This window comes from Gigantopelta aegis, chromosome 8, assembly GCF_016097555.1.
Source record: "Gigantopelta aegis isolate Gae_Host chromosome 8, Gae_host_genome, whole genome shotgun sequence".
Lineage (NCBI taxonomy): Eukaryota > Metazoa > Mollusca > Gastropoda > Neomphalida > Peltospiridae > Gigantopelta > Gigantopelta aegis.
In genome coordinates, this window is record NC_054706.1 from 42,121,118 (window position 1) to 42,147,898 (window position 26,781).

At 35.7% G+C, this 26,781-nt stretch overlaps 1 protein-coding gene across 2 annotated transcripts in view; it reads left to right on the plus strand.

Moving 5' to 3' along the window:
* The window catches only part of LOC121378606 (FAS-associated death domain protein-like), a 27,751-nt gene extending 1,447 nt beyond the window's left edge, over positions 1-26,304 (plus strand). The window contains exons 2-4 of one of the 2 annotated variants that reach the window (XM_041506864.1): positions 7,780-7,800; positions 18,278-18,492; positions 25,624-26,304. In XM_041506864.1, coding sequence (XP_041362798.1) covers positions 7,780-7,800; positions 18,278-18,492; positions 25,624-25,680 — 293 coding nt within the window. In that variant the 3' untranslated portion in view covers positions 25,681-26,304. Of the gene's footprint in view, positions 1-7,779; positions 7,801-18,277; positions 20,086-25,623 lie in introns of those variants that run through there. The other variant, XM_041506865.1, reaches the window with a different exon arrangement.
* The last annotated feature ends 477 nt before the right edge of the window (positions 26,305-26,781 follow it).

A 26,781-nucleotide genomic window follows, 5' to 3' on the forward strand; every position in this document is an offset into this window, starting at 1 on the left:
GTTTGACGTCAAATACATTTACATCGACCATTTTCGAGTTACTCGATTAAAAAAAAATCCGATATTAATCACTAATACACACACTACAGAAAGAAACCTGACAGCACCCACATTCAGCTAAGCTTCGGCAAACTCTGGACAGCAGAATTCTAAGTTCGCCGACCTATATCATGACGTTGCGTCACATTATCGCCCACTCAGCCATTCCATCTTCCAGGGGCCGTCTCAAAACGTCAAGTGCCCGACAATCACAAAAAAAAGTATGTTTTGTGTAACGACACCACTGGAGCACATTGATTCATTAATCATCGTCTATTGGATGTCAAATATTTGGTAATTTTATCATAGTGTTAGAGAGGAAATCCACTACATTTTATCATTAGTAGCAAGTGATCTAGGAAGCACATACCACGGCCTTTGATATACCAGTCGTGGTGCACTGGGTGAAGCGAGAAATAGCACAATGGACCCACCGACGGGGATTGATCCAAGACCGACAATGCATCAAGTGAGCGCTTTACCACTGGGCTGTGGACAATCACCAAAGCGACAGAGAGTGGTACACACGCGCGTGCACACACACACACACACACACACTCACACACACACACACTATTACATTCACGTTTTCTCAAGGTATGCCTGCTTGGCATGTGTACCACTCTGGCATATCAAAGGTCGTGGTATATGTGCTATCCTGTCTGTGGAATAGTGCATAGACCTATAAAGATCACTTGCTACTAATGATAAAATGTAGTGGGTTTCCTCTCTAACACTGATAAAATTACCAAATATTTGACATCCAGTAGCCGATGATTAATGAATTAATGTGCTCTAGTGGTGTCGTTACATAAAACAAACTTTTTTTGTGATTGTCGGGCACTTGTCGTTTTGAGACAGCCCCTGGAAGACAGAATGGCTGAGTGGGCGATCATGTGACGCAACATCACGATATAGGTCAGCGAACTTAGAATTCTGCTGTTCAGAGTTTGCCGAAGCTTAGCTGAATGTGGGTGCTGTCGGGTTTCTTTCTGTAGTGTGTGTATTAGTGATTAATATCTGAATTTTTTTTAATCAAGTAACTCGAAAATGGTCGATGTAACTGTATTTGACGTCATACATAGGATTGTTGTGGTATTAGAGCGGAAATCTTTGACAACTTTTTGGTTGTCGTCAATTGCCAAAAAAATACATAGCTTGGTCTCTGACTGTAATGAGAGCGTATTTATGACCAAATGTCCGTCTAGCTCTCTTACAGTCAGAGTACTCAGACTACCATATCACATACATGTATTGTTCACGTCCGTAACTGCGTTATGTTTCCAACTCCGTTCACTTTGTTTTCTTGCACACGATTCGTGCAGTTAACATCCAATTTGTCGTCGTCTGCTTGTGACTTATCTGTGAGGTTTTTCTTCACATTTTTGGAACATTTAACAATAAAGTTCAAACAAGTATCTAAATACAAAACTTTACAAACCCCTAAAACCATTAATTTAGCTAAGTCGTTTTTGTTTATTCCTTAAAATTACTGATATCGGGTCCACATGACTCGTAAAAATTTACTTAAAATGGAGGAAGATGAATTAACATTGGTTCATGTCACATGACCTCACATGTGCTGGATCAACAAGGCCAAAGCATTTAATTTTTATGATTTGTAAGACCCCTTTTGTTAGAATTTGTTTTCAATTATTATATTCAATTTGCAAAAGCATGCTACATTTTTGTGCCACTACTGTAGTGAATGGCATTCATAATCCATTCATAACAATTGTATCGTACTGTCATATAAATTCGAACATGATATGTTTTCGAACTGCTCATTTATATGCGATTTTCCATGTGCATATGGAAGGTGTGATGTCAACAAACATCGCAGATTGACAAGAAGAGGTTGTGCATTGTTCGGTACAAAAATGTTGCCTATAAAACTTCCTTGTGTAAGTATGGCAATTAATTTATTGAAAAATAATGTTAATGAATCACTGTCCAAGTTTTGTGTATATACCATCATGTAAATACAAACGTAGCACTTTACTGCATCAGCTATATCTGCACTCGATGTGCCATCTGCTTTGTTTATATCACTATTGAATACGTCATTCACTTTAAAGGGAAATAAATCTGATTCTTTTAGAAAAATATGGAAGCCTGTTTAGACCATTTCTTATTAATGTCTGCGAGACTTTACAATATTCCTTTTCTGAAGGTAAGTGTTCCTTTTTCTTTTTTAAACTACGTCTCGCACTGAAAGATCCAGATACCGTCATTACACCCAAGAAAATCTTTCTAAGGCATATTCTGCTGTAATAAACGGTCGCAGACATCCGTAAGACTGCCAAAAGATTTTCAGTCCTAGTTACAACACTGTATGATCACTGTAGAGGGAGATTGACGTGTCATGTTGCAAATCTGGACCTCAAACCTTTTTATCCAAGGATGAAGAAGCTAAACTTCTTGCTCACATCCAAGACATGGCATACCATACATAAACATTCTTGTGCTGCTACAGAACATTGTTTATTTACAGAAACTATCACATGTTTGAAAACAAATGATATCCAGACACTATGTCGGAAAAACGTTTCTGTTTCAGCCATGCAGTATTGTGTTTAACATCTATAATTCCGTCTGTTTTGTGGATTATATTCCAATGTACAGTTAAAAAAGATTATTTAGCTTTTAATTCAGAATTTATTACAGAAATTTGCAATATTTGCTTATCTATTCGAAAACATATTTTGGGAGGATAAATAATTCTGAGTGTATAAATTGTGTTAATTAAGAATCAATTCATTAATTTTTTATTTTTTTTTACAAACTATTCACTGGTATGAACATAATGCCTTTCAATATTGACATCAAGTGTTAGCGATGGATGTTGGACCAGGACACTTGACAAATTAAATTTTTGCTTTTAAAAAAATATTAAACAAAGTGTTCGTGAACTGTGCATAGTTAAGAAACATATTTTTTTTCATGTAGTGGCCTTGAAAATAGAAAACGAGGAACCGCACATGCATGGTACAATACCTTTTGCAAACGCATGTGCCTGAACGCAGTTAGAAACATAGCACTCTTTCCTGTTTACCGGAGGGTGTTTCACTTTTATTTACTAGAATGGATTTGTTTTACATCCACATTGTTGATCTTTTACATTAATTGATTGCAATCTATTTTGTTTCACATATTGTAGCTGAAAATTGTAGAATACTTATTTCCGTAAATATCGTATTCGTTTTTTTGTCGTTAGGTGAACACAGTTTGGGATGTCGATGGTATTGATATTTTATACAAAATAATTGAATTATGGCAACAGTCCATAAATCAGAAAAAAATAACGGTAATTTAGAGAACTGATATGTGACATATAATTATATTTTGAATCACATGACGGGCATATCCCCCAAATATACACAAAATCAAAACGATTTGCCAAGTTTGTGTAACAATTGCATTAAGAACACATGAACATCCTCTGCTAAGTATGGTAAACTAAAACAAAAAGAAAGAAATTTAAAAATGCTACCTTCAATAAACAATCTCCAAGCTATTATCTAACATTATCCAAATAAAGGGTGGGACGTAGCCCAGTAGTAAAGCACTCGCTTGATGCGCAGTTGGTTTGGGATCGATCCCTGTCGGTGGGCCTATTGGGCTATATCTCGTTCTGGCCGGTGCACCACAAATGGTATATCAAAGGCTGTGGTATGTGCTATACTGTCTGCAACCCCTAAACTTAAGAAAATGTCCACGGCCAAAAAACATACCTTTGAAAAAACCCTGAATATAGTTCAAGGCAAAAAAGTGCTGTGGAAAATTAAAAACTCCCAGCATTGCTGATTGCCCACTTGAGCAATTGCAGGGGAATGGTCTGTGGGATGGTGCATGTAAAATATCCCTTCAGGCTTGCTACTAATGGGAAAATATAGCAGGTTTCCTATGTTAAAATTACCAAATGATACCCAGTGATTAATAAATCAATGTGCTCTAGTGGTGTTGTTAAAGGGACATTCCTGAGTTTGCTGCACTTTTAAACATGTTATCGACTAACAGAGACTTTTTAGCGATTGTAATTACACATCAAGTATATTTTTTTCTGCTTAAAATATTAGTGGCTGTATATTAAAGGTGTTTCTGACCGTTCTAATATTTGTACTAGGTTAAATTTCAGTTATTTCCTAAAATATAATTTTTTCGTTACTACAAAATTATTTGAAAACAAAATCCAGTTTGGGCTTCTTACAAATATTAAGACGACCAAAAACACATTAAATATACAGACACTGATATTCTAAACAAGAACCAGGGGACAATATTTCGAAATCTGAGGTAACCGGAAGTCGGTTCACGTGGTTTTTACCTAGGTAACCAATTGTTCGGTTACGTGAATTATATTTGCGTAACCTGTGGATTACCTGATCGGTTACCTCAAAGTTACGTTGAAATTATATTTTAAATACATAATTTTTAGGTCAAACATAAAAGTTAAAACAAAATACAAAAGAAAACGTTTTATAAAACAGTTTTTTATGCTTGCAAATCGAAAGAAGTGACTTGTAGATGTTTCCTTTGTTCTCGTACGATCGTAGCATTGTAGATTTATTATTATTATTATTCAGCACTTGCCATCGGGATTGCAAAAAGTAATTTTTAGTTGCCCGAATCTAAAAACCACTGTTCTCGGGCACCGTATTCTAGAACCTCTGTGCAGCTTGCTGAAGTCAACACTATTGTAAAAGGACTTAATATCGGCCCAGTACTGAAACAAAATAGATACATTTGTAGGAAACATGTCCATTCCCTGGTTTCTCTGAAGAATAATGCAAAACACTCAGTCACTCACTGGTGCATGATTAGACTAATAATTTTTTTTTATATAAATAACAAATAAAGGCTACCATTTGTCACTGATGATTTGTAAAATTTAGTATACGCCAGATTTAAAAAAAAACCCACCAAAATCCCAAACAACAAATATCCAGTTCCTCTGAACTATAAAACCGGCTACTCATTGGTGCATGATTTGATTAATAAAAATAAATCTTATAATAACATGAAAAGAACGACCACAATTTGACACTGATATTTTGAGGTGGCGATGGTACTTTCACTTTATCGATGGTACTTCTATACTACAGTGACGTTCCAAATGTTTGTTATTTAAAGCTCATTATGCGATGTTAGTATTTTTTTAGCTTTTGTGACATTTTTGTTTACGTTAAAACCGTGTTCAACCTTTGTAAAATTATAGGCAATCCAATCCGTTGAAGGTGTAGTGCTGTGCTGAAATACAGATCTTGAGAAACCGGATCCGTCTGAATGAGAGAGAGTATCAGACTAGGGTATAGTCCAGTGGTCATGGGTTGGTATAGTGGTGCAGACGGGCCCGACTCCGGAGGATACGAGATGGTATCACTATAAAGCAAAGTAAAGTCTAGAAAAGAGTAGTAGGGGCCGACCCCGCTTCCTATTTCTTCTTAGAGTGGGGCCGTCAATCTTCCAGTGCTGCTATGAGCCTTTGGTCGCAAGTTACAACCATTGCAATATACCATTGGCTACTGGTTTGCTGCACATCAAGTATCTAAAAATCAGTCTAAAACATGTCGGAATACTAGCAGTATGTCTGCATGAATAAACTTACTATAATCGTGAAGTCTGCAAGTTTTAATTTCTGAACGTCTACAGGTCACGACGTAACCGATTTGCGGTTCGCGTAAATTTAATTTTGCGTAACCGACACGCGAACAGAACGGCGGTTTGCGTGAAATATTGTGCCCTGAGAACATATATTTAATATGTAAGTTTAATTGTTGAACTATTTTATTAGTAGGAATCATCTTACAATGCAACAAACTCAGGAATGTCCCTTTAAAGAAAACAAACTTTAACTCTTTGTTTTTTAATCTAAATATGCAATTTCAAATTGAGGATCCCTTAAAACTACAACATAACTATCTACTATATTTGCACTGTTATTGGTGGAGCTCAACCAAGCTCAACCGATAACTACGAAAGCAACCTAGAACTACCGAGCACACATGCAGAACTACCGAGCACAAGTGCAGAACTACCAAGTGCTTGTTATTAATTACAATCAATGCCTCATGATTGCTTTCATAAAGTGTCATAGTGGAGACTTAGAACCTACTTGCTGAAAACAGACAATCACCGGTATAGATACTTTGACATGCTAGTCACTGAATACAGTCATATATAAACTGATCTCTGATATGTCACATGACCTCACACGTGCCAGATCAACAAGGCGAAATAATAAAATGTTTATAATTTTAAGCCCCCTGTTGTTACAATTTATTTTCAATTATTATATTCGATTTGCAAAAGGTATGCTACATTTTGGTGCCTCTAGTATAGTGAATAGTAGACATAATCCATTCATAACTATTATAAATAAATTTGAGTGTATAAATTGTGTTAATTAAGATTCAATTTATTGGAAAATTGATATTTTACAAACTATTGACTGGTATGAACGTAATGAGATCAAGTGTTAGCAATGGGTGTTGGTAAAACATATGTAGGCCGGACTAGAAGGCTTGACAACCTGATTTTTTTTTCTTTAAAAAAAAAAATTAAAGTGTTCGTCAGCTGTGCATAGTTAAGAAACATATATTTTATCACGTAGTAGCTTAAAAAATTAAAAATTAAGAACTACATATGCGTGGAATGGTTATTTTCCCAAATACATGTGCCTGAATGCAGTTAGAAACTACCACCCTTTCCTGTTTACTATATGATGTTACACTTTTGTTTACTAGAATGGATTCGTTTTACATCCATGTTGTTGGGGTTTTTTCATTAACTGATTGGAATATATTTTATTTCATGTACCCTAACTGAAAAATATAGAATTTTCTTTATGTAAGTATCATATTCTTGTTTTTGTCATTAGTCGAACGCAGTTTGGAACATTGATGGTATAGGTATAAAACATGGCTCTTAAATGTTATTTTGTACCTACATTTGTAGAACTAGGTGCCATTTGACTCGTAGACAGAAAAGTTAATTTAGAGGGCTGAATAAAATATTTTTTGGCAAAAAAATCAAATGAGTGGTTATATTGTTGTGAATTGGACATTAAGCTTGTATTGGTTTTGAAAGGCAGCATGAAATGATTATTTTTGCACTTTGGTACAAAATACCAGTATGGAGTGGTTTATTCCAAGTACATGTATATTGTGTAACCTATTAATAGAAAGATCGATGTTATATCCTGAACAGAAGTAGAATTAAAGGGCTTCAAAATTAGGGGGAAATTATAAATAAAATAATTTTAGCAATTTACAAAGTAACTTAGAAGTCTGAAATTTAAGTTCAATATATCTTTCCCATTAATAAGTGAAAATTTATGATGTCATTAATTTGTCCATGGCAGCCATGTTTTTTGTTACCACACTCCCGCTAACGTTTTTATTAGGCAGGACTTGGAAAAAATCACCATTTCAGCAATTTAAGTTTTGAGATAAACCTTTTTAAGTGGGAAAACTGTGAAATTCAAAATGGCTGCCATTTATTTCAACCAGATCAAAATCACGGAGTATGGTGAAATTTAAGGGCCAATGTTGCTGTCGTCTGACTGATGGCAGACTGTCAGTCATGTCATTTCACACGTTTTGAAGAAATTACTGAATTAAAAAACAGCCAAATGAGTGAAAAAATTGTGAAATAATGCTTTTATACTAGTAGAAATATATGCAATAGTTGATAATCAGATTCTTGTACTAACTACAAATCACCTTTCGTTTTTTCCAGGAAGAGAATATCGGGGTCCAGGTAAGCTGAGCATATAAATTAATATAGGCATATTTTAATTTTTATTTGTCGTACATGTGGGGAGAAGAAAAAAAAAGAAGCAGCATAACATCAATTTAAATTCACATAGTGTATCATACATTAGTTATTGAGGTTTTGTCAAATTGTTTGATTCAGAACCATTTGTTTTTGGGTGAAGATCTTCTCATGGTACTTGGTAAGTAAATTATGTACATATACATGTATTTAGACATGGTTTCTGTTAGAGGGTATGGAGGGTAAAGTTACGTGCCTTAAAATTTTGGAAATTATTTAGATAGATGATAGTAAGAGAACTGCTGTTGGTCAAAGCACATGGAATGCAGTGTCCAATTTAAACACATTTCAAACCCTTAACCACCTAACCTAGCAGAGGCACTTAATTTGTGGTCTTAGGTGTGCAGGAGACCACCCAAAAGTGCTCTAAAAATTACCGAATTGGCAACTGTTGTACTATACCAACTAATTTTGGGGTTTTAAGAAAGTTTGGGTCCAGTCTATTCCTGGGTAAAATTATCCAGAATACCTGTGGGGGAACATGGTACAAATGACATCATTAATATGATTTTGAAATTTTTACATCTAAGTTCCAATAGAATTTTCATTTTCTTTTGTTGTTTGACATTTTAAGCCTTTGAAAAGTTTGACAATGTTATAATACAATTTAAAAACAACATTTATTATTAATTTTTGGGTATTAATATTTTTTTAAACAATACAGAACGCTTCCAATGTGGTCGTCTCCAGATCAATAATACTGTTTCTTAGCAATGTGCAATGAAGTAAGAATTACTAAACTTAAGCCGTAGCAGCTTGTCTGTCTGTAGCTACTACAATGTCTTGGTTACTAATACCGGGCACAATATTTCACGAAAATTGTTGTTCTGTTCGGCTTTTCAAGCGTGTCGATTACAGAACTTTAAAATCACGAGAACCACCAATTGGTTACGTGGTGAACAATTACATTCTAAAATTAAAAGTACCATATATCAGTAATGAAAGAGAAAATTAGTTTGTTTTTAAATACATCTGAACCACCAATGTAGCATAGAACCGTAGTGTTTTAGAATTAGGTAGGCCTAACTCCTAACTCATCGGTTACAACAACTATATTAACTAAACCGAACAATTGGTTACCTAAGTAAAACTCACGTGAACTTACTTCCGGTTACCTTAGATTTGAAATATTGTCTCCTGTAATTGGTATTTAGATTTTATTACTTTAGATTAGCCAATTCCATATAACTGAAGTGTTTCTGGTCAACATGTTGTTTGTAATAAGACGAAAATAAAAATTTTATATTTAAAGGATAAATGGTAGTTCCATGTTTCAACATCACAGACTCATTTCACTTTATTGTAATTTTATCCAAAAAAGTTAGTTTGTTTTGTTTAACGACACCACTAGAGCACATTGATTTATGAATCATCGGCTATTGGATGTCAAACATTTGGTAATTATGACAGTCTTAGAGACGAAACCTGCTACATTTTTTCATTAGTTGCAAGGGATCTTTCATATGCATCATCCCACAGACAAAAAAGCACATATCACAGCCTTTGATCAGTTGTGGTGCACTGGTTGGAATGAGAAAAAAAAAATCATTTGAATGGATTCATCAATGCAGTTTGATCCCGTAACACAAGCACCTCAGACGAACACTCAACCGACTGAGCTAAATCCTAACGCTCAACCGACTGATCTAAATCCTGACGCTCAACCGACTGATCTAAATCCTGACGCTCAACCGACTGATCTAAATCCTGACGCTCAACCGACTGATCTAAATCCTGACGCTCAACCGACTGAGCTAAATCCTGACGCTCAACCGACTGAGCTAAATCCCTCCCCGTAACTTTATACAAGTGTGGCCCAGTGGTGAAGCACTCGCTTGATGCGCGGTCAGTTTGGGATCGATCGCCGTCAGTGGGCCCATTGGGCTATTTCTCATTCCAGCCAGTGCATCACGACTAGTATATCAAAGGCTGTGGTATGTACTACCCTGTCTGTGGAATGGTGCATATAAAAGATCCCTTGCTGCTAATCGGAAAGAGTAGCCCATGAAGTGGCGGACATGGGTTTCCTCTCTCAATATCTGTGTGGTTCTTAACCATATGTCCGACGCCAAATAACCGTAAATAAAATGTGTTGAGTGTGTCGTTAAATAAAACATTTCTATTCATTTCTATTCTTTTAAACACTTCCACACAGGCAATCATATAATATTACCACACACTCGAATACACATGTAATACTATTAAGTAGACTATCCCATCTAAAATCACAGAACTGACTAATTACGTAGTCCCAAAGAAAATAAATTATTACTTGGTTATTGTGGGTGGTCGTTTTTTCTTGAACGTACCAATAGGCTCAATAGTATGCATTTTTTAAAAGCATATTTTCAGATGGACAAATACTATAAAACCATTTCGTTCTGTTAATGTACATTTATATATAATTAGTTAAATAGTTTATTATATTATCTGGACATTTATGTTGATTTACAAGTCAGATTGATGAAAGCGAAGCACCTTGTCGCAAAGCACTGCATTTGTTTCCACTGTGCATACAGGAGTTGACAGCAGGTGATGTCACATCCCTTCCAAGTTAGAGTACTGGACACAATGAAAAAGAAACAAAATGGCTGCCCCCAGTTAGCAGGAATATAATCATGGGTTTTTTCTTCATCAATTCTAAAATTAAACATTTTCCATTTCTTAAACTGCCAGTGTGTGTTGGTGGTCTGGGTATATATATTTCCAACCGATGAGGCTCGTATTTGACTTCACTGCCCCTGTAAGGCAGTAATTAACCAGTTATTCGTATGTATCACAATCTTTGATCAATCTAATTAAAATTAGCTCCACTATTACATGTGGATCTAACACCAGCCAGTTGGAGTTCATGTCCACCAATCAAAACCTTACTTGCAGAATCCTGCCAGTGATTTAAAACTAACAACACTGCGTAGTCCCCAATGTTCAGGTAACATTTCATCTGTAAATAATAATTTAAATATTGACCAATCACACTTCGCCTTTTATAACGTTATTTGGGAGCATACAAATTCTAAAAATATCGGGTGAGTCTATTTTAGTGGCCGCAGTACAGCGAACCATACCAATACGTACTGGGTGGGTTATCGGTCTTCAATTTTACATTAAAAATCATTTATTTATTTATAAAATAAAAAAAAACTAAATCAGTCTTCAGTTTTACATTACAAATTATTTATTTTATAAAATAAAACATGTTTTAAGGCATTCGTAATTCACACGAAACATGTCGTATACCCTCAGGATAATTCGGAATGTTTTCAAATTATTTTTAAATCACTGGCAGGATTCTGCAAGTAAGGTTTTGATTGGTGGACATGAGCTCCAACTGGCTGGTGTTAGATCCACATGTAATAGTGGAGCTAATTTTAACTAGATTGAATCTTTGATATACTGGTTAGTGTGATCAATCCTACATACCACTGGTATATCTGAGATTTCATTAAACATTAATTTATAATAAAAATTATGAACTATGAGCTTTATGGTTTAAATTTATGTTGCTGTATATATTGTATACCCAACTTAACTTTACCTCAAACTAATGGCATTCCCCCCTAGACTGGTCTGAACATCCCAGCAGCCAACGGGATGGCTTAAAATCTTCCAGTTAGTCCTTTGCTTCCTTCGCTCTTACTCTCATTAAAAATCTACGCCTTCATGGATTATGTGTTGATTTAGTTGAGTGTTTTTAATGTGGATTGGTATTATCAGTATTTGTTCCTTCTGTTTATAAGTTTATTTGTTATTTTTAGTCCATATTAGTGAGCCAGTGCACCACGACTGGTCTATCAAAAAGTCTGTGGTATGTATTACCCTGTGTGGGATGGTGCATATAAAAGATCCCTTGCTGCTAATCGAAAAGAGTAGCCCATGAAGTGGCGACAGCTGGTTTCCTCTCTCAATATCTGTGGGACTACATAATATGTCTGACGCCATATAACCGTAACTAAAATGTGTTGAGTGCGTCGTTAAATAAAACATTTCTTTCTTTCCATATTAGGGGTGTAACGATATACTTGAATATTCAGGGCTAGGATGGATGCAGGATTTTGGTAAAAGGCAAATAAATATACATAGTCTGAAATGTCATTTGGAGTATAAATTGAAGAACTGTTTTGGGCTGATATTTACAGGTTGTAAGTATATAATGCCAGACACACAATTTAATATAAAAAAATATATATATTAATTTTAAAACAGTTACTTAGTTTGTTAATCCCATGGTTCATGTAGATAATCAAGGCATCTTGTGATCGAACTTGATTCTGAAACATCATCATGGATCTCACTAGACAAAGTCCAAACCAGTCCATTGTGAATTCCATGACATGCAAGGAATTTTCTGTCCATTCCTGCAGGACTTAATTTTTCATTTTATCAGACTAATATACATACCGACGATTTTTCACATACATCTGTTACTTCAGTTCTGTAGTTTGGATAATGTTGCCAATATTAATTTCAATAATTAATGGTTCATGGAAACTATCACGACCTTGTCAATATGTCCCTTCGACTGACGTGTGCAGATGTATCCTTGTTTTAGTTGAATGAATCATGCAATATGCTTCAAGTACATCTAATCCATTTTTCTGCAACTTTGATGCAATGGCCTTCACAAAATGCAAGCTGTTCTAGCTTAGCAATGATGTGGCTGAATGTGCAGTCTTGACAAGAGGCCTTGTTCCTTAACCCGGCTGTGTCTATCCCATGACCAGTTGGTGTAATCATCAGAAGGACTGACAAACAGCTCAAAATCATTAAATAGAATTTTCAGTTACTATATGTGTGATAAGTGTGACAGAAAAATAGGATTCACCTGATCAGATGATTACTTTAAAAAACGGACTATCTATTACATATTTCTATGTGGGGGAAAACTGACTTGGTTTGGGGGTGAACTAACACATTTTGGGGGGGGATATGGTTTGGGGCGAACAGACATAGGGACAATCTGACTGGGGGCAAACTGGCTTGGGGGCGAAACGTCATGGATTCAATTAATTAGTGCTTCGGCTATATTCGGATAACATGTATGTCGAATTGCTTTGGAAATCTGGCCTATGGCCACTTTAATGTGAAACGAAACAATTCGTAAATTAGTGAATAAAAATTAACAATGTTCATATTAAACCAGACAGCTTTATTCCAATCTAATTAAATATATGATTTATGTGTAGTTATGGTACTAATTTATTGGATACATGATGCTATGTAATTTATAGATCATGCATCAGACATTCACATTGTATATATATTTATATTTTTAAAAATAAGGGCACTTGAACTCGAGAAGGGTTGGGTGTGCAATACTGGTTCATTTGTTTTGACAATGTCCGAACATGTTTTGTATTAGATCAAGCGCATAAACCGATCCTTTGTTATTCACCATGTATCTTATTTTGCTTCTGTCAAAAAACTGTATAGTCTCGTTCAACCAGCCTTACAAGTTACATGAGAGTCACAGGAGAGAATATATTGTCAGTGTATGCAAGTTAACTTCAATATGCTGCCATCTTCAACAACTACCATAAATCCTCTCGATTAGAGGCCGGGTCTCAGAGAAAGAAAGAATGTTTTATTTAACGATACACTCAACACATTTTATTTATGGTTATATGTGTCAACTATATGGTTAAGGACTACACAGATATAGAGAGGAAACCCGCTGTCGCCACTTCATGGGCTACTCTTTTCGATTAGCAGCAAGGGATCTTTTATATGCACCATCCCACAGACAGGATAATACATACCACGACCTTTGATACACCAGTCATGGTGCACTAGCTGGAGCGAGAAATAACCCATTGGGCCCACCGACGGGGGGGGGGGGGGGGGGGGGGGGGGCTTAGAGAGTCTCGAAAACAAATAGAGGACTGCCTTGAATAGAAGTGTACCTTCTAAGAAGGCCATCTTCTGCTATCAAGTTGATGACCACGTTATACTCGTCATATCCATTGCATAATGTCAAAAACTAAAAGGGTTTTTCATTTCTTAGTGAGACAAGAACTTTGCACATATACAAAAAAACAAGGTTTGGTAGCCAACATTAAAATATTACCTTACAACAAGGCTGTTTTAGAATATTTTGCATACAAAAAAGTGGAAGCCTGCCTTGAATAGAGAGCTGCCTTGAATACAGGCCGGATCTCAGATTGTCACAAAATACTAGCACTTTCTTTTAAATTCCATGAAACCATTTCCACATGTATGCATTTAAATTGCAGTACTCATTAAAAGTTAAATAAAATCATTGTGATAATATCTACCAGGCTTCAACGTGTTACTAGTAGTTACCAATCGGCTACCTTACTTTTGATTTAAATAGTATTTATTTTCGTGACATACTGCCTTGTAAACCCATAAATACTGTTTTGTAAATAGTTGTGTTTTTAAAGCCGTCTAAAGTCGAGTCATGAAAATAGAAACATGTTTTCCTCCACTGGTAAACATGACGTGATTAAAACAACATTCACGACTGGAGACGTAGTTATCGTGGAGGGATCCTTTATCACGATAAGCACGAGACTATTCGCAGAATAACACATTTGAAGTCGACATTTCAAATAATTAACGTTTGAGTTTCAAACAGACAAGTAAAGACACACAGTGACTCAACAATCGAATTATTTTGCAAACGCTTGAAATTCGAGTTAAGGGAGGTAACATCATAATGAAGTATTACCTCCCGAACGTCACCATGTTTACTCTTGAATACTGGAAAATCTTTATTTTTCAAACAAACTACCGATAAAAAACACGTTTTATGGAAGATAAATTGCTACTGGTCCACTGTGTTTTCCGATGTCCAGTTTTGTTTACAGATTAAAATCAAATTATTGAACAGTCACAAACTGGCGAATGTGATTTTATTTTTTAGTCACCAGGGAATGTTTTTAGCCGCTATAGAGCACTGACCTCGTTCATCTTAACTTGTTACTCACATGTCAATTGTTACAGTACTACCATATTATATATATTATATCTGTTTACAATAAAATGTCAGCAACTTTGTTAATGGTTTTTACATCTCACAATATTGGTATGGCATTGATTTTAGATTGGAAAATTCATATCTTATGGCTTAGATATATAGATGCCATATTCTTTATTTGGGACCGTTCTGAGCAAGATCTAAATAAATTAATTCAGTATGGCAATGAACAACACCTGGCCATTAAATTTACACACACATATTCAAGGAATAAAGTGACATTTTTAGATGTTGATATTATTAAAGTGACAGACCGTGGTTTATAAACACTACGATGTATTGTTCACTATTATTATTAAATCAGTTTTTGATAATTTAACTTAGAAGTATTTATATTTTATTATTTAGACTATTCATTTTCGTACTACTGAAGTAGTTCTGTTCATCCAGGTTTGTGTAATACCCCAAAATAAATTTTTTATAATCCTAAAAATGCGTGTTCATCTGAGAAGTAATGTCAGATGGTTATCAAGACAAGCTTTAGTTACTTTTAGATGGTATTTTCCTATTTAAGCATCACAGACTTTAGCTTCACTCTTTTATAACCTTATTCAAATGTGTTGCAGATTTGTAGATTAACTAAAGTAAATGTTTATTTTCATGGGCTGAAACTAGGGTCTGCACCTTTAAAGCAGATAGTGGATTTTTTTTTTTTTTTTTACCCCATTTGAACAGTTATTTAGTAATAATGAACACCACTGCCTAGTAAGGTAAACATTTTGGATACACAGATTACAAACTAAAATACCACATGGACATTCCCGAGTTTGCTGCAGTTTTTAAGATGTTATAGAGACTTTTTAGCGATTGTAATTACATATCAAATATATTTTTCTGCATAAAATATTAGTGGCTGTATTTAAAAAAAAAAAAAAATTAAGATTCATTGCCCCCAGAACATAGGCAGTAAACAGGTTGGGGAGCCATGGTCACTGCCTTACAAAGTACATATTTAAACAATAGTATCTAAACAAAATATGCTATTTAAATATGTTAATGCTTTCTATGATATTTATAAGACGGAAAGGGAGAGAGGGAGGGGTCTAATGTCTGTTGTCACAGCAATTTTTCTATGTGCATTAACTTACTAATTTTTGACTGCTTTTGTATATATATATAGAGAGAGAGAGGTTATTACCAGAGTGTTTTTCGGTATCGTCAATATCATATATTAGGAATAAAAATTGTATTATGCGAGCCTCGGGCACAACGTACAAAATGTCAGACATGGGTGCGTTAAGACATCCCATTTGTTGGGCTGATAGTAGGTACATATGTTTGCATAACTTTTACACATATTGAAATCCAAATGCTACTTAGGAAACCTCACTCTGGACATAATCCACGAAGGCCATACATTCCTTCTTTCATAATTAATGTGTTGGATGGGCATCGTTAACATGTTTAGTACTAACAATATGAGTAACCCTTCAATAGTGACGCTGAGTGTATTATAAATATATATAACAGCATTGAAAACGCACCACCAAGAAATGTTTGGATTTCAAAAAGAATACCTGAGCAATAAATGTTTTTGTTGTGAACAATAGATGGATGACTGATAATGACAACAAACAAAAAAGGATGCACAATCATTGATTAGTTTTAATTCATCTACATATGAAAGACACGTGGGGTCAGCAGCGCGTATGACCAACATCTGCAGCAACACAACATCTTCTCATCGACCCGATAAGTCTGTGAATAGTGTTCTGTGGGATAGCATTCCACTCCTGCTGTAGTGCATTTTCCAGTTCTCTAAGGTTATTCATTTGTAGACGACATGAGATGCGTTGACCAAGGTAATCCCAAAGATGCTCTGTTGGCAATAAATCAGGGCACAGTGCTGGCCATTCAAACAAAGGGACATTATAGTTCGCTAGATACTGTGTTGTAATATGTGTTGTATGCGCTCGGGCGTTGTCTTACTGAAATGTGTGCATATCCTGATGCTAATGAAAGAAGGGAATGATGTGATTTTGCAAGATGTTATCCCGGTAGTAAATGGCATTCATTCTGCCACGGCAAACATGGAGTGCTGTTCAGTGATGATAACTGATCCTGCCCCACACCATGACACTCCCTCCACCCCATCGATCCGTCTGGACAAGGCAGTCATTGTGGTAACGTTCTCCATGCCTATGCCACACCCTTAAATGGAAATGGGATTCGTCAGAGAATAGCACACCATGCCAACGTTGTAATCTCCAATGACGATACCTTCCTGCCAAACGACGGTGCTCATTTCGATGTCAATCAGTCAGGATAGGTCCAACATATGGTCGTTGAGCACGCAGCCCAGCAGAGTGAAGACGGCGACACACAGTGTCTGCGCTGATAACCCCTCGTCGACCTTGAACAGTTGGTGCAGTCCTGGCAGCTGGCAGCATTCGATCATGAATATGGAGGCGAACAATATGGCGATGTTCTCGTGGTGTTGTAACATGTCATTGGCCTGGACATGGACAGACAACATTTTTAGAAAACGAATATAACAAATGAATGTTTCTAATGGTAAAATTGTTTGGTTAAAAAAATATAAGCTGCATTTTGAGTTTTAAGAAAGATATAAACAGACATCCAGAAAGATATTTATGTTAAAACATAAGGACCATATATTTTTGTCAAGTATCTGTAAAAAGAGTTTTACCAGACACTGTGACAATCATGTTACTTCAATAACTCAATGGGGCGGGAAGTAGCCCAGTGGTACAGCGTTCACTCGATGCTTGGTCGGTCTAGGATCGATCCCAGTCGGTGGGCCCATTGGGCCATTTCTTGTTCCAGCCAGTGCACCATGACTGGTATATCAAAGGTCGTGGTATGTACTACCCTGTGTGGGATGGTGCATATAAAAGATCCCTTAATGCTAATCGGAAAGAGTAGCCCATGAAGTGGCGACAGCGGGTTTCCTCTCTGAATATCTGTGTGGTCCTTAACCATATGTCTGACGCCATATAACCATAAATAAAATGTGTTGAGTGCGTCGTTAAATAAAACATTTCTTTCTTTCTTTCTTTCAATAAGTCCGTAAGCATATAGTAGTACAACTGAGAACAGACAAAAATAGTTTTTCAAATTAGTTTTCATTCAAATTAGTCTTTGAAAATCATACAAGAAAGGTATTAAAAAATGTACCATGTTATGAGTGGGTGAAGTTCAATCTTGCTGTCTTTGCTTATTTTAACCTTATTTTTATGAATGTGACATTTGTTTACTTTTCCCATGTAAAATCAACAATCTCAGAAAACACAACCACCAAAGCAGGTCAACATATAATATCTTTGCCAGGTTGTAGATTTCCCCCATGTGATGACTCAAATATTTATATGGAAGGGTGTGTGTGTTCAATAGTGTGTATGTTTGTTTGTACAGATACATAATTAGATCTTTACTTTGTAGATCTGACAAGAGAGGTGAAGTTTCTCACGAATCACTTGGCGAAAGACTGGCGGTTTTTCGTTCGATCTCTTGGTGTTCAAGAAGATGACATCGATATGGTTGTTGAGAACTATCCACGCAATGTGCGGGAACAGATTAATCAGGCAATCTGGATCTGGCTGTACAAAGAACAAGAGAATGCCAGAAAGCAACACTTCACGAATGCTCTACTGGATGTACGTAGGAGAGATCTCGCTCACAAGTTAAATACTAATGATTATTAAATGTAGATCATGCAGTTTTCACCAATCTTTATGACTATGGACAGGAGATCATTTAAGTAGTATTTTAAACATATTATTTTCATGCATATACACACTTCATCAATCTAAGCTGTCTGTTGGTGGATAATGAGAGACACTGAGCCATTAAAACATGATCTGGGTTTGAGATACCAGACATTGTTATTGGGCTTCTTAGATGTTTGAATTTAGGGTTCATACAGATGATGGAAATGCTTGAAAATCATGGAATTGAGACCTCACAGGGAAAACAATTGAGTGATTAATTGCTCCCCTAATTTATGGGGTGCTATTTATGATATTACCATTTTTTCATGTTTATTAATGAGAAGAAAAAACCCCCCACCCCACATGGAATTGTAGACCAAATTTAATTTACTAGTGTAGTAATGTTTGTAAAATAACTACAACTGTTTTGAACTGAATTTGTTTTGGGTTTTTAACAATTGTTTACATTAGCGGATAAAATGTACATTACAGAAAGATTCGTTACCATAAAATATGAATTTTTGTTTTAAGGACCAAAATCTATTTTTTGTAGCAAACCATGAGTTACCAACCCTTTCACTATTGATAGAAATATGTGACTATAAGGAAAGAAGAACTTTTATGCACATTTTTAATAAAACTCCAGTGAAATACATTTTGGGCATGACTTGTTTATTATGTGAACGAATGTGCTTCTAAAGTTGGTAATGAATCTTTCATATTTAAAAAAGTTGTATAAGATAAATCTGAGATTTCAATATAAAATGTTCAAAGTATATTTATACAGAGAATTTTATTTGATTTTTTTAAATATATCACAATTGCATTTGTATTCACTTGTTTAAAACAGACGTCATGATGAAGAATGCTTTTTTAAGTTTAGTGGTTAATAAGTTCTTTTTAAAAAGTAAGTTGTTGTTTTTAGTGAGGTGTAAAAGTGCAAATCATGAGGTTGAAACTCCAGTTACAAAAACATTTTACATTCCATTTTTTCAACATAGCAGTCTTGAGCACCATTCGACAGTTACTTAATGCAAAAAGTTACATTTTTATACACCCTCCTCGATGTAACCTCCAGTCAAGGTGAGTAGAACGGATTATATTGCAACCAAATGGAGAACAACTGAAAACACACTGCTATAATTGGAAGATGTTTGTTTACATTACCCCAGAGTTTCAATTATCATTGGAAATTGTTCATACATTGTTTCATGTTTTAATCAACATTATATGGTCAAATATGTAGATATTATTTTTGAATTGTATTTTTAGCAGTTTGTTAAAGTGACTGGTTCGTAGAAATATTTTAAAGGAAACATTGGTAACTTTAATATTTCTTTCAGTCATCTGTTTATAATAGCACTAATTAACCTTTTTAATAAATGCACAGAATAATGGATGCATTGTGCCACTAATATATGTTAATTAGGTCTTCAATATAAATCGACAGAAAAAGAACTGGCAAAGCTGTGCGTTTAAACAAGTTGTACATGTGTGTAGTGAACCTTTCGGATGTCATTTTAAATACCCTAAAATATACTAACATTGTTGTTTATGATATTTTACAGTTAGTTTTTAGCATTCTTATAGCTGTGTGTACAATTTTAATTGGCCCAAAGTTAGTTGAAATATAAATAGATTTTGATATGATATTATGAAAGATTCGTTACATTTAAAGGGAAAGACAAGTCAAACCTGAGCTTTATGTGTTGGAAAGATGCATACCCGGACCACCAACACATACTGACACTTTAACAAATGAAAAGCACGTAATTTTTGAGTTAATAAAAAAAATGTGATTATTCCTGCTATGGTCTCACTACACAGATGTCATCTGCCATCGAAACCCATGTTAAATTGCCCAACTTCAAATGACGATTGCCAATAGAACGGGTTCTCGTTGGCACTAACAACATACACGTTTGCGAACATACATTATATAAGCATTTATTTTCACTCCAAAATTAAGAAAATTTCCGTCTCTGTTTTTTGCTAGATGACTGCATCTGGCTGTAATACTGGTCCAAACAGGTGGTTCATTAACAGATTCACTCCAGCTGTCTCTTGCACTATATACCCGTGTTCCAAAAGGTCAATGCACAATATTACAAAATAGCATTGGCAAAATACAGCCCGAAGGCTTACCATTAAACATACATATTGTTTTAATTCTTCACCATTTTCTAGAAGTGAATATGTGAGCCAATACTTGTGTCACAACTAGGAACTATAGTGGACCGTGATGAATGAACTCTCACCTAGAAGTGATCTGTGTAGTGAGACCTTAAAGTTTATTAACAGATTTTGTCAAACTTGATTTGAAGTCAGTTTAATAATTTGGGTCATTTACACCATGAAAAGCCACACTAGACCAGTGTAACTTATGAACTTTAAATAATACACCAAAAGATAGATGCACCATACCATCCAATAAAACTTCATATCACATTGTTAGTATGTTACTCCTTGGTCATCCACACAATAGATGGCCATCAAACAAACAGCCACTACATTGTATGACCTTTTTGGTAGTTCTGATACAAGGAACATACAAAGAAGCTAATTATCTAGTTAGTTCATTAAAAATATTTGTTTTCATCAATAGTTGCTGTGGGCAACAATTATTGCATAATGGAGTATTGAAATCCTGGGTTTTTTCTGTATATTTTAGCATGAAGATCCACACATTATTAATGGCAGATACAAATTCTACTTTTATAGTAGAATACTATGTTATATAGTAGAATACTATGTTATATAGTCACATTACCATCAAAACTGTTTGTCACTATGACTGTACAGTCCAAAAAATTCATTAACCACAAAATCACAGAAATTAGGGTGAATTTGGATAATGACCTTGTGACCTTGAATTTTGACCTTTTACAATGAGAAACTCAATGTTAGACACTCAGATTATTTTATATATTGCATGTAAGAACACTAGCATATACATTTTGACACCCTCCCCCAAAATATAAAAAAATAAAATAAAACAAAATGATAAAAATAAATAAAATTGACGTTTGCAATATTTACCCAAAGAGGGCCACCATAAGCTTGGTTAAAACCCAAATCGATGAAATTACCTTTTACAAGGATGCTACACTAATACATTTTCATTTTGGCTTACTAAACTTATATTTTTGTGGATAAACAGTAATTTCATGTTTTACATTATGGTCTCACTACACAGATGTCATTTGCCATTGAAATCCATGTTAAATTGCCCAACTTCAAATGACGATTGCCAATAGAACAAGTTCTCGTTGACACTAACAACATACACCATTGCGAACATACATTATATAAGCATTTATTTTCACTCCAAAATTGAGAACATTTCCATCTCAGGTTTTTGTTAGATGACCGCATCTGGCTGTAATACCGGTCCGAACAGGTGGTTCATTAACCGATTCACTCCAGCTGGTCAGTGCACAATATTACAAAATAGCATGGGCAAAATATAACCAGAAGGCTTACCATTAAACACACATATTGTTTTAATTCTTCACCATTTCCTAGAAGTGAATATGTGAGCCATAACTTGTGTCACAATTAGGAACTTTAGTGGACCGTGATGAATGAACTTTCACCCGAAAGTGATCTATGTAGTGAGACCTTAACTGGGGGCAGCCATTTTGTTTCCTTTTTTTTTTTTATCGCATCCGGTACTCCAAGCTTGGGAGGAAGTGACGTCAGCTCCTACCAACTCCTGTATGCACAGTGTAAACAAAGACAGTAATTTACGACAAGACTCATTGCTTTGATCAACCTGACTTGTAAAACAACATAAATGACTTGATAATATAATAAAACTATTTTAGTAAATATATTTCAATTAGCTTTAACAGAAAAAAATGGGGTTATAGTATTTTTCTTTCTCTCTATTGCAAAAAAGACCACCCAAAATCCCGAAGTGATAATTTTCTTTTCTTTGAGACTACGTAATTGGTCAGTTCTGTGGTTTTAGATGGGGAAAGTCTACTTAATCAAGAGTTTTACAGAATTATTTACAGCATGACGGCTGATAATGCCCATTTTAGGGGTGGCAGGTTATTTCACTATACCCTGTGATGTTAATAATACTGGTACATATTTTTGTGTCTTAGACGGTGGTAATTAATTATCTTGTCTGGCTACCTACCAAATATACACCTGCCAATCAAGAATCACAGGTGGAGGCAATTAAAAAGAATAGACCATTTAACTAAGAAAACACTTTGTTTATCATTTCAGTACTTAAGTTAATACATGGACAAAACATGATAGTTATTTTGACTTTGATAATTGTGGTTTATTTTGTATTGAAAAATAATATATACTTATTGCTGGCTTACTGGGATGGATATTATTACAGAACATTGCGATACATGCCTGTTTTATCATCCTGCAAAAATAGGTACATTTGTTTCTTCAGTTCTAAGACTAATTCCTGACGTGACGCATTAAGTATTAGTTAACCACTGGCTCACCAGAGGGCATATTCATTAGGATCGAACTGAATGGCTGTGGTTGTTATATATATAATAGCCATCACATTTAATCATTTATTAATTAAATATTCCAATATAGTTGTTAATATTAAGCAATAATGTGCATTATATAATGTTCAAAGTAAGTAGGGGATATTCAAATATAACACAATATAACAGATATATTAACTTTTATTGAAGTGTTACTTAATGGTAAAACACAAGCACTCATGTGACAAAGGATTGGCATTAAAGATTATAGCCAGAATAGTGATGTAGGTCCGGAGAAGACACAGATAGGCAACTGGGCTGGTGCTTGTCAGTTTGACGTTTTCAATATTTGCACTAAAACCACTGCAGTTTGCCAAGCACGCACAAATCCGATGTGGCATGCTCCTGATTAAACATCCAATTCATTTGGGGGGAATCCTGTCCCATTCCTCTTGGAGAGTGGCACATAATTTAGCCAAGTCGGTTGGCTGTCATCATCTGATGATGTCCCACATGTGCTCAATGGGTGAAAGGTCTGGGCATGGTAGTATAGTGATGTTCCTTTGCTGTAGATACGCAGTGACCAGTAGACTCCGGTGAGCATGGGCATTGTCTTCCTGAAAAACAAAATGGTGTCCAGTCTGATGTGCAAAGGGCACAATGATCGGTGCAAGGATGTTTTCACGGTAGTACTGCCCAGTGACCCTCCTATGAACAATATGCAGCTGCATTCTGGCAGTCATGGTGATGCCACCCCACACCATAACGAACCCTCCTCCAAATTGGTCATAAGGACGAACGTTGATGTTGGCGTAGCATTCATTTTGACGTCGCCAGACACAATGTCGTTGATCATGGAAATCTAGTGTGAATCTGGACTCGTCTAAAAACATTACCCGAGCCCAATGCCTGTTAGCCCAATGTGTACACCATTGATATCTGGCAGCAATGCGTCTTGCAGTCAAATGTGAGGTAACGTAGGGACATCATGGATGTTACTTCTATGCAGTCTGTTAAGAATAGTCTGACCAGACACTTGTAATGCCAGTTGTAACATGGAGTTCGCTTGCAATTTGATTGGATGATTCACTTCAATTCCACAATGTGTAAGTCCTAATGAATCAGTCCTGCACCGGAGTTGTAGCCCTTGGCCGTCCTGAACGGGTATGATCATCCACATTTCAGGTTTGTTGACATCAGGCCCACAATCGGCTAATGACTGATTGTGACACAAAATCTACGCGCCACAATTCGTTGGGTGGTGCCAACTTGGAGCATGCCTACAGCCCTGAGACGTTTCTATGTTTGATATGTCACATTTTTGAATAGTTACACAATGTTGTAAAGAATGTGACAACAAAGATTATGATTTAGTGTTCCAGTAACAAACAAGAAAGAATATTGCCACAGTGTGCACACAACGTACACACAAACTAAGTGTTTAATTTCGAATCACACCTTCACACATGCAACATCATGTCACGTGTTCCGCAATCGAAACAATCAGTGTGTTTTTTTATGCTCTTTGAGTGAGAACATTAATGCATATTGTGCACTTATTTTGAGTTTTATATCCGATTTTATTCTATAATGATTGATTTGGCCGGGACCAGTCAGTCATATCGACACGAGCGATATATCGACTCGAACTAGTTCGACACAACTTGCTTGACTATTTGGATTTTTTTTTTTTGAAATTTGGTATATCCAGAGCCGTCAACCTGTGGCAATTCTTAGGCGTGAGATAATTAGAAATCAGGGTCCAGGGACTGCAGGCTCTTGGTCGGGTCCAGGGCGAAGTTTTTTGTTGTTGGTTGAAGTCCAAAATGGAAATCTCTAATAACAATCGAGCAGGTGCAAGTTTTACTAATTAATACAGTTAATGTTAAACCATATACAAGTCGGTTATCAGTAGCACCTGCGAGTGATTGTTGGTATTGAACCGAGGATAGGTTCAATATGCTGTATTATTATTAATAGGCAACGAATTCAGAGACCTGCATAATCAGCATATAATTCCATTCAACTCAAACCACGATTATAAAATATTTTTATTTTTAGAAAAAGTGTGAGATTATAGTAATGTTGCGTGAGAGAGCATGATCTTTGTTACAAATGCGTGAGAGTCAACAGGTATGTAAATGTGCTTAAATAAAAGGAAACTTGCGACTTACAAAATTAAATCAGACAATGGATTTAATTGATGCATCATTTGTCAGTATAAGTAACAGGAGATTTTCAATGAAATGTGTGACTGCCACATCGTTAATAGATGTTTGGGGGGTCCATGCACGAAAATGTGAAAATTGACAGTAACGTGTCTGAGCACCTTGGACATCAATGGGTAGGTGTAAACCACTTGCACCAACCAGTGATCCATAACTGGTTCAACAAAGGCCATGGTTTGTGCTATCCTGCCTGTGGGAAGCGCAAATAAAAGATCCCTTGCTGCTAATCGGAAAGAGTAGCCCATGTAGTGGCGACAGCGGGTTTCCTCTCAAAATCTGTGTGGTCCGTAACCATATGTGTGACGCCATATAACCGTAAATAAAATGTGTTCAGTGTTCGTTAAATAAAACATTTCTTTCTTTCTTTTATACCTGCACAATAGGAAAAAAAAGTCCGGCGATCTTGCACGCCAGTTAAGTATCTCAATATTGTTCCTTGAAGAAGTCCAGTCATTGGTCTGGCTGAATGCTGACGTGCATTGTCCTGTTGAAACAAAAAAGCCTGGATACTGCATAAAAGCCTGGATACTGCATAAAAGCCTGCATGGATGGAATGACAACTGGTGTGATGATTTCGTCACTAATGCTATAAGAATTCATGTGCCCATGAAAGATGAAAATGAGATTGTTTTTTCCGATGTCATGAATTCCTGCCAACACACCATGACGCTACCACCACTGCCTTCTTTATACTGTTCCCACTCATCTGCAATTATCGTTTTATTAATTTCTGGAACCAGTTAACAAATTCAGCAAGAATGATGCGAAATATATATATATATATAAATATATAAACAACATTCTGTCCATTTTTACTCTGTATGCTTTTTCTCAGTCTCTCTCTGCATAGCTGTCTCTTGTTTTATATGGTAATGTTTCTCCACTCTCTTAATGTGTCACTCTCCAGTAGGGGGCGGGATGTAGACCTGTGGTAAAGTGCTCTCTTAGTGCACTGTCAGTATAGGATCAATCCCCTTTGGTGGGCCCATCGGTCTATTTCTCGTTCCAGCCAGTGCACCATTACTGGTGTAGTGGCATGTACTATCCTGTCTGTGGGATGGTGCATATAAAAGATCCCTTGCTACTAATAGAAACATGTAACAGGTTTCCTCTATAAGACTGTCAAAATTACCAAATGTTTGACATCCAGTAGCCAATGATTAATAAATCAATGTGCTCTAGTGGTGTTGTTAAACAAAACAAACTTTACTTTAGGTTTTGAACATGCTAGGAAATCCCTGAAATCCTTCATTTACAATATAGGCCTTTCGTTATCAAAAAAAAAATCTTTTAAATCCACCAAAACATGTCGGCATGCTTGAATATAGGCATGTCAAATACTAAGTATGTAAGTAAAAAAAAAAGAACATGTATAAATTTAACATTTTACATGTAACTTCAAAGTTGTTAATCACTGGAAGGGGTTTGTCCCATCTACCAACCGCTGTATCTCACGGTGTATACATAGTGTTGAATCTCGTGTCTGCATTTTGTGTTGAAGAAGTTCCTGTTTAGAATTTTAACTCTTCACCTTCCCGAAA